We start from the raw sequence: 10,059 nt of genomic DNA, 5'->3' as shown, positions 1-10,059 counted from the left end.
ACCTCCTCTTCCAGATTCCCTTTCATAAAGGACACTTACAAACCAGTTATATTTTTACAACAGCTGATAATGGTTTCATGGTCACCATTACTGAGACAAGCTTTTCAATTCAGATTTAATACACTGAATTTAAATTTCAACAACCCATCTCTCCAAAGCACTAATCTGTATCTCTGGATTACTGATCCAGTAAAATCACCACAATATCACAATATAGCCATCCGATCTAACTGGAATACCATCCTGTAATCATGTGTAGAAAACAATAATTACTGAACTTCTCGGCTCAAAGAAATGTCATTGCAAGAAGGGTAACTGATTGTGGATAAACACGTAAAATTAGGAAGTATACAGGAGACTTGATTAACTTATCTTAAGTTGGAAGAACAATTTTTTGTGAATTACTTCTGAAACAATTCAGTAGAATTTGGATTAATGTACTGGCATGAATCAGATATCTGTCTTTTATTAAAATGGAAGGGCTTATCTTTGCAATACTTGTTTTTAGAAATTTATATTTATGCTCATATCAAATTGCTAATGCCTGAGAGCACAGGCTGCACAGTTCGAGTATACATAACTGTGAGCCATAGTTTTATTAATAGGATGCTTCTGATTTCCTTCCTGACAGGGAAAGAAAACACTGATTGTCAATTCAAGGCTAGAAGAATGGTGGTTTCTGATTCCTGGGAAACTGGGAATACTCTCAGATCCATGAGAAGATCTACAAACTGGATGACCTCCACCTACACCAAAACCTGAAAGGTAGCCACTTTGTCATAGAAACGGGCAAATAGTGCATTCAAACAAGTTCTGTGCAGGAGGACAAGAAGCTGAACAAGATGACAGAAAGTAATATTAAAAGACCAGCAGGTTGTAAGGGGACGGTGGAGATTATTACCCAAGTAACGATCCTGCAGGATAAGAAATAAAACATGAGTTTTACACCCAAATTCAGGTTCAGGACACAAATTTAAAGACAGTGGGACTTCAGAGGTTGAGGCTGAGACACAGTGATAGGGGAGAGTAAAGCCATTTTAGGTCAATGCATGGGAATGTGGAATCATGAATATAACCATTCCGGATCTGTGAAACAAATATTGTTATTTTAAAATAAATATATTAATATAACTTCTTAGTGAATTAAAGTTAAGAATAATTAATGTGAAGCTGGCACTTAAGCTATCATTTCTGGATTCATACCTGCACCCTGAATGTAGCCAGGAGTCATCAACAGGAGGGGGTAAAGGAACCGATATCGTGTTAGTGTTGATGTCGCCGATAATATTCAGTGCTTCACAGATGGCATTGTACGTGCGTAGAGTTTCATCACGCCGTTGAGCCTGTTCAGGGGATTCCTCCATCAAGGTGTTCTGATCCTCTGAGGAATACAGTTTTGCTAACAGCTCTGCATTGATAAAGTCCTTCGTCTATGGAACAGATTTAAAACCGTGACATGAACATCTTGCTAATTTTATGTTAAACTCTATCTGCATTGTGTAACAGTTCCCCACAAGTTCAGAAAAGTTCAATTAAACTATCTGAAACGGTATTTAACATCACTATTTTGCTATTTCATTAAGACAGCTGTTGGAAATGAATCAGTATAGACATTGAATAGATTACAACATTAAACTATTTGTTAGCCAAGTAATACTGCCAGTTATGGATTTTGGTTTAATACTTCCATTAATATTTAAAAAAGAAAAATTACTTTCAACTCAGCCACTTTCTGTAAACAACTTCTGCCAATTCTCAATCAGTCGATTCGATTAAGGTGACAAGTATGTTTGCTGAGTAAGCTCATCAGCTGTTGCTCAATATGAGGTGAAATCGACACAATCATCCCAACCTACCCTGAACAACAGTGTGAAATAGCCTGAGGCAGTTAACAATGTACAGATCAGCTTTTAATTTACATGCCGGTTTTAAGATGTCACGCTATGATGATTAGGAAGGCCCTGTTGATAATATTGACCTTGAACCTCTGATACGAATAGAAGATTGGCTGACTGGTAGAAGGCAGAGAATTGGATTAAAGGGGTCTTTTTAAAGTTGGCAGCCAGTGGCTAAAGGAGTTCTGCAGGGGGTCAGGGACAGGACCACAACTATTCACGCTACACATTAACAATCTGAATGAAGGAACTGAGGACATTGTTGCTAAGTTTGCAGATAGAGGAACTGGTAGTGTAGGGAGGCTGCAAAAGGACTTGGACAGGTTAGGAGAGTGGACAAAGAAGTGGAAGATGAAATGCAATGTGTGAAGTTTTTGTAGGAAAAACAGGGGCATAGACTATTTTCTAAATGGGAAAAGACTTTGGAAATCTGAAGCACAAAGACACTTAAGAGACCCAGTTCAAGATACTCTTAAAGTTAACATCCAGGTTCAATTGGTAGTTCGGAAGGCAAATATAACATTAGCATTCATTTCAAAGGGACTAGAATATAAGAGAAGAGATATACTGCTGAGGCTGTACAAGGCTCTGGTCAGACCACATTTGGAATATTGTGAGTAGTTTTGGGTCCCGTATCTGAGAAATGATATGTTAATATTGGAGGATGTTTACTGAGAGGCCTGGATTGAGTAGACATGGAACAGATATTCCTACCAGTAGGAGAGACTAGGACCTGAGGACACAGCCTCCGAATGAAGGAGACAGCGCTTTTGAACTGAGATGAGGAGGTGGTTTATCTGTGGAACATATTGCCGCAGAAGACTATGGAGACCAAGTCTTTGAGTGTTTTAAGGACAGGGATAGCTTCTTGATTAGTAAGGCGACCAAGGGTCACAGGAAGAAGGCAGGAGAATGGAGTTGAGAAATATATCTGCCATGATTGAATGTTGGAAGAACACAGCAAGCCAGGCAGCATCAGGTGGTGTAGAAGTCAACATTCAGGGTGTAATTCTTTGAAATGTTGACTTCTGCACCTCCTGATGCTGCTGGCTTCCTGTGTTCGTCTAGCTTCCTCCTGTCTACTTTTGATTCCAGCATCTGCAGTTTTTCTTGTCTCTAATCATTATTGAATGGTGGATCAGTCTTAATGTGTCAAACAGCTTAATTCTGTTCCCATATCGTCTGGTCTTGTGGTGAGTATTGTTGTAATGAATGATTCAGAACAAACTTGCAACATATAACACTGGCATTTTTAAGTATAATCCTGTGTTAAATCTTTTTATTTAGACATTTTTAAATCTTATTCATGAATTGAAGCATACTTTAAAGTACTGTCAATAATACTAATTTTTCTTTGGATTATTACTAATATTTGAATTAAAAAATCACACAACACCAGATTCTAGTCCAACAGGTTTCTTTGGAAGTACAAACTTTCAAAGAGCTGCTCCTTCGTCATGTAGCTAGCTATCTAATGAAGGAGCAGTGCTCCGAAAGCATGAACTTCCAAATAAACATGTTGGACTATAACCTGGTGTTGTGAGATTTTTAACTTTCTCCACCCTGGTCCAACATTGGCACCTCCATATCACAAATATTTGATACATTATGGAACACAAATGATATTTTATTAATTATCTGTTCATGGCATGTGGGCAATACAGACAATGGCTTCGTTTAATGCTCATCCTGAATTGCTTGAGAAGTACAGCTGAGCTATTTACTTGGGTCATTGCAGTCTCCATGTTTACTCCCACAATGGTGTTCAGGTGACAGTTCCAGGATTTTGACCCAAAGACAATGGAGTGTATTTCATGCTCCCTTACAGTTGGCTTTGAAGACCAGCCTGAAGATTGGATAGGCTTGGAGCTGTTTTCTTTGAAACAGCCAAGTCTTCGGAGAGATTAAATTGAGGCATGTAAAGTTATGAGTGAATGGGAAAGCATTATTTCCATTAGTGATCAATAATGAGAAGGCACAGATTGAAAGTAATTAGTAAAAGGGATTTAAGGGCAGTTGAGGAGTAATGATTTGACCCAGAGTGTGTTTGGAGTCCAAAACTCACTGCCTGAAAAAGTCAGAATAGTCAACAGGGAGATCTGTGGTGCAGCGACCAAAGAAGAAAGAGTTGACTTGGACCCTTCCAGAAGGCTGCTACCTTAGGCTCGATATGTATGGTCAAGCCGTCAAGAGATGCGTTAACACCAGATTCACCAGCCACGTTCACAAGGTAGTGCAGAACATCACCCAACCACAACGCAACGCCATCCATGCTCTCAAGACCAATCATAACATTGTCATCACACCAGCAGACAAAGAAGGAACATTATCATACAAACAGAACAGACTACTGCAAAGACGCATACCGACAACTGAACAACCAGGAATACTACAGACAACTACCTGATGATCCAACCAAAAAATACAACTGTTGACTCAAATGATTGATCAAGGCCCTTGATCCAGACCTTCAGAGTATCCTATGCCCTCTCATCCCACATAGTTCTCCCAGAGGAGACTTCTTCTACCTTCTGAAGATACACAAAGCCAACACACCTGCACGTCACATCATATCAGGCAATGGGACCTCGTGTGAGAACCTCTCTGGCTACGTCGAGGGCAACTTGAATCCCATTATCCAAGGAGCTCCCAGCTTATGTCACGACACTACAGATTTTTTTTTTTACAGAAACCTAACACCCAAGGACCAATCGAACCTCTACTTCTCGCCTTCAAACAACCGCCAAACCTTAAAGACATAGTTCGCAGCAAATCAACACTGATCACTACACCACACGACCCTGCCATGGCAACCTCTGCAAGACAAGTCAGATCAAACAACATGGACACTACCATCACATGTGGGAACACACCCACCATGTATACAGCAGATACTCATGTGACTCGGCCAATGGGTCTATCTCATACATTGCAGGGAAGGAAGCCCCAAGGCATGGTATATTCGCAAGACCATGCAGGTGCTACGAGAACAGATGAATGGACACCGCACAACAATCACCAGGCAGGAGTGTTCCCTCCTAGTCAGGGAACACTTCAAAAGTCAAGGACATTCAACCTCCAATCTTCAGGTAAATGTCCTCCAAGGTGGCCTTCGAGATGCACAACAACACCGAATCGCCGAGCAGAAACTGATAGCTAGATCCGTAACCATGAAGACAGCCTCAACTGTGACCTTGAGTTTATGTCGCGCTACATATGACCCCACTATACTATCCTGTATCTGTAAAATCTTCCTTACAGTCTAGTTTTGACACCATCATCTTGGTAAATTGTTATGATCTTTAATTAGTTTGTACAGTTTTGGATTACTTATTACTTTGGTTAGACCCGCAGCATGCGACTCTTATACCTATTATGTTATTCCAGTCAAATAAAAAGCAAAAGAACTGCAAATGCTGTATATCAGAAGCAAGGCAAGGGGTTGCTGGAGATGCTCAGTGGGTCTGGCAGCTTCTGTCTCGGGTCTGGTGACACTTCCTCTGATTTTTCTTCATAGATGCTACTGGACCTGCTGGGCTTTTCCAGTGGCTTTTGTTCTTGTCCCATGTCATTCTAGTCATTTGGTTAGTCTCCAGCACCACCTTATTTTTAATTTCTTGTAATTTTCTCTCAGCCTCATTTAATTGGAGGTGCCGGTGTTGGACTGGGGAAGACAAAATTAAAATCACATAACACCAGGTTATAGTCCAACAGGTTTATTTGGAAGTACAAGCTTTCGGAGCGCTGCTCCTTCATCAGGTAGCTAGTGGAGCAGGATCATAGGACACAGTACTTAACGTAAAAGAACTGATATGATATATACAGGCCAACAGTAGAATGTTAGGTAGGCTGGGTCACTTTTTTAACAATTGGTGTCCTCTGTGCCATTTGTGTTTGTTTTTCATATTAGAAAAAAGTTGAACTACACACTTTTGCAGTTAGGGCAATTTCTTTCATAGCTAAAGGACGAAAATCAACCGTGCACACAAAGACAAGCCTTTCGACGGTCATTACCATGCTATTGTGCTTTAAGAACTTCAGAGTGCCTTTTAAGTGTTTTCTTCATCCGCCCCTGGAGTGCAGACCATTTGAGAATCAAGAAAACAGGACCTGGCTGGGAAGATGCTTTTAAGCTATCGACAGAGTTTCCAATCTACTCTCACTGATTTTGCAGGAGCTTTATCTGATTGTGATGAGCTGGCTTCAAGACTGTCATAAGCATTTGTTTGACAGTCTTCCCTTTGAATCTGGAAAATGCAGTAGAGGCATACCTGATGGAATTTCTCAAACATTCTTATGTGTCTTTGTTATAGAGTCCAAGACTCACTGCAGTTCAGCAATAAGGCAATGACACCTGCTCCATCCACTAGGACTGGTGTTGACTTGCAGTGCTGTATACTGTCAAGAACTCACTGCCGTGGTTTGAACTGATGCAGTTCATGCTTTGTTGGATCTCCTTGTCAAGGGTGCCATTTTGAAAGATGTGGTTGCCAAGGAATAGGACCTGCTCAACATCTCCCAGAGTCATTCCTTTGACATATGTGGGAGGTAAAATCATTCATTGACAAGATATGGGTCAATATGAGATTTGCTTTGCCAACGTACAAGGACAGGTCAAGTCTCTTCTATGCAGAATTGCAGAGGTTAAGATTCTCTTGCAAGCCTGCTGAAGATGACACTGCAGTCATCCATATACTGTTCAGCATTTACTTCTATGGTGGTCAGTTTTGTTTTGACACACAGACACAAGAGGTAAATGAGTTTTCCACCTAGACAATATTTAATATTCAAAACAGAGAGCAATTGATCTTTGTTGAGCGAATATCCACTGTCAGATATATTGTAAATAGTATTGGTGCTATTGTACAGCCTTGCTTAACACCAATCCTCTAGCATTCACAATACTCTGCTTTTGCTTTAGATTTTGAAGCATCTATTTCAGATATTCCATTCAAGATGGTTGCAGTCATGTCATCCTGAAACAGTTGCAGGATTGTGATGAACTACCTTGAACATGTAAATTCTCTGGAGAACAATCCACGAAGGCTTGCAATTTAGTGCATCAAATGGTCAAGCTGGTGAATGCAATGAAGAGATCACATTTTTCTTGGATTTGCTTGGCAACAAAGACCATGTTAGAAATCCCCCAGGAAAGTCTAAAACTACATTATGGTTCTAATGGGATTTCAACAGTTCCAGGAAGTAAGTGATTCAGGAGCGTGTGTCTCAGGATTTCCCTTGTTATGGACAAGAGGTAAGTGCTGTGATAACTTCTGATTTATTTCTTGAAGACAGTGTGAATTGTCACATTCCTGAAGTTGGATGGGAATTATTTTCTTCCCAAATCTGCAGGGTATAGACATGGAGTCTTGAAGTGATTTGAACAGGTCGCCTGTTCCCCTTCCACTTATCACTGGGTTATCATACTGGATCCGCAGTCTCTTCAGTGAGTAACTGAGTTCTGCAGAACAGTATGATCCTAACAGTTGTCTCATTTATCCTGAGTAGCAGCAGGAGTAATTGGCCTGAATGCTTTGGTGTTAGGAAGGAGCAGAATATGGCCAGATTTTCCTTTCGGGGTGGGAAACAGGTCAGGATTACTTCCTGAACACGTACCACACTGAAAAGCAAACAGTCAGCTCAGACCTTCCTTGGGGCAGCCAACTAATAAACTTGAATACAATTGTGCCAGAGTGGATGGATAGTCATTGGGCAAAGCAAAATTCTCTCTTGTTTGAGATGGTCATTACCTGGCACTCATCTGGTGTGAATATTACTTGCCACTTATCCAAACCTCGATATTGTCCAGATCTTGCTGTATTTGGACACAGAGTGCTCCAGTATCTAAGGAGTCACAAGTTGGGCTGCACATTGTGCAATTGCAAGATATAATAAGACAAGGGCAGCACGGTGGCTCAGTGGTTAGCACTGCTGCCTCACAGTGCCAGGGACCCGGGTTCGATTTCCCACTTCGGGCGACTGACTGTGTGGAGTTTGCACATTCTTCCCGTGTCTGTGTGGGTTTCCTCTGGGTGCTCTGGTTTCCTCCCACAGTCCAAAAAGATGTGCAGGTCAGGTGAACTGGCCATGCTAAATTGCCCATAGTGTTAGGTGCATTAGTCAGGGGTAAATGTAGGGAAATGAGTCTGGGTGGGTTACTCTTCAGAGGGTCGGTGTGGACATGTTGGGCCAAAGCGCCTGTTTCCACACTGTACGAAATCTAACCAAATCGTGGCTAAGATCACTTCAAATCTCATTAGCCATTAAAAAAAACAGTTCTATTTCATGCCAGAGTCATTGACAAACAAATTTCTTGGTTTGCTTCCTATATTGTAATAATGTTAATATAAACCAGAGTGTGAATACAGTGTTTAGTGCCAGAAACCAAATCTATGAAACTTCTATTCTGAAGTTAAGAGACACAAACAAAATAACCATTGTTTAATTCATTACTTAGGTGCCAATTTAAACATTTAGTATCCTTTCACCAGCTTTTTTTCTATAGTGATTTAATGTTTTAAAATTGAATTCTTTCATATAAGAATCTGATATCTGACTCTGCTCATATTAATATTTAAATTGTTAGTACCATTGGAAAATAAGAATCTGCAATATAAAGGAATTAACTTCGATGTCTCATTTCTGATCTGTTACAACGAAATGGATTGAACTGAAGTTAACCTCATGCTTTCTATTTTTCTCAAAATCCCAGCGCTATCTATGATGAATCTAGGAATTAAACTGATAATCCTTTCTCTCAACACGTAGGTGAAATTTAGTCAGTTCTTCCCAGAATAATTTGCCCATCAGTGACAGGCATTTTAGGCAGAAACACAGGTAAGAGTGGGTTTTGCTGCTGCCAGACCAGTTACCCCAGAAATATGCGGGCAGTGAACAACTTGGAGGGTGGGCGGAGGGAGTCTTATTTGGGTGTCCTCCATTGGGCATAGGGATTGCCAGGTCAAGAGGAATCCCATGCCCAAGGAAGTCACAATTGCCCACCACTAAAGTACCAGTAACGGCATGGGGATCTCCCTATGATGTTGTTAATAGGTAATGTGCATGGCACCATTGCCAACACATCCAAGTTTATAGCCTCAGGGAGGGAGGCTTAAAATTACAGCCATGTCATAATGGAAGGTTACCTTCTGATAAGATGGCGGTGGAGTAGGGCTTCTGAGTCTGCGGCTCACTCACTTAATCCGTTTCTCTTTTCATTTATTTTCTTTTTTTCTCTCTTTTCTTGTGTTATTTTCTCTTTTATTTTACTTACCTCTTGTTGAAGAGCTTGATCACAATGATGGCATCTGCAATGAGTGGGTCCAGTGCACAGACACAAGAGGGCACAGCACACGGACTCCAGTGGGCCCAGCGCGTGGTCTCGAGAGGGTGCAGCGCACAGACTCGAGCGGGCCCAGTGTGAGGAATCGAGCAGGCCCAGCCTGCGGACTCCAGTGCACCCAGCGCACAGACTCAAACAGGCCCAGCGCACAGACTCCAGTGAGCCCACCGCACAGACACGAGCTGGCCCAGCCCACACACTAAAATGGGCCCAGTGTACGGAATTGAGCAAGCCCAGCACGGACTCAATGGGGCCCAGTGCACAGACGAGAGCGTGCCCAGCACGGAACTGAGTGGGCCCAGCACGGACTCAATTGGGCCCAGTCCGCGGACTCCAGTGAGCCCAGCGCATGGATTTCACTGGGCTGAGCACACAGATTCCAGTGGGCCCAGCCCACAGACTGAAGTGGGCAAGAAACCCAATTATTCTTAATTATTCCTCACTGACATGAAGCTGACTGTCTATAATACCATGGCAAATCTATCAAATTCATCTAATATCCTCCTGCATTCCCAACTGCAAAGATTCATCATGGACTAGAGCTTCTAATATGGCTATACATATACATACAGTCATAGAGATGTACAGCATGGAAACAGACCCTTCGGTCCAACCCGTCCATGCCGACCAGATATCCCAACCCAATCTAGTCCCACCTGCCAGCACCCGGCCCATATCCCTCCAAACCCTTCCTATTCATATACACATCCAAATGCCTCTTAAATGTTGCAATTGTACCAGCCTCCACCACATCCTCTGGCAGCTCATTCCATACAGGTACTACCCTCTGTGTGAAAAAGTTGCCCCGTAGGTCTCTTTTAT

The 10,059-nt window shown here is 41.8% G+C and overlaps 1 protein-coding gene across 8 annotated transcripts in view; it reads right to left on the bottom strand.

Annotated features, from left to right (window-relative positions):
- The window catches only part of LOC122554598 (dynamin-2-like), a 208,115-nt gene that overhangs the window by 21,485 nt on the left and 176,571 nt on the right, over positions 1-10,059 (bottom strand). For all 8 annotated transcript variants that reach the window (XM_043699882.1, XM_043699883.1, XM_043699887.1 and 5 more), the window contains one exon: positions 1,204-1,430. In XM_043699882.1, the coding sequence (XP_043555817.1) occupies positions 1,204-1,430 (227 nt within the window). The remainder of the gene's footprint in view (positions 1-1,203; positions 1,431-10,059) is intronic.

Source organism: Chiloscyllium plagiosum, chromosome 11 (assembly GCF_004010195.1).
Source record: "Chiloscyllium plagiosum isolate BGI_BamShark_2017 chromosome 11, ASM401019v2, whole genome shotgun sequence".
Lineage (NCBI taxonomy): Eukaryota > Metazoa > Chordata > Chondrichthyes > Orectolobiformes > Hemiscylliidae > Chiloscyllium > Chiloscyllium plagiosum.
Note: the sequence above shows the minus strand (reverse complement) of the source record. Positions and strands in the feature narration are given on the sequence as shown.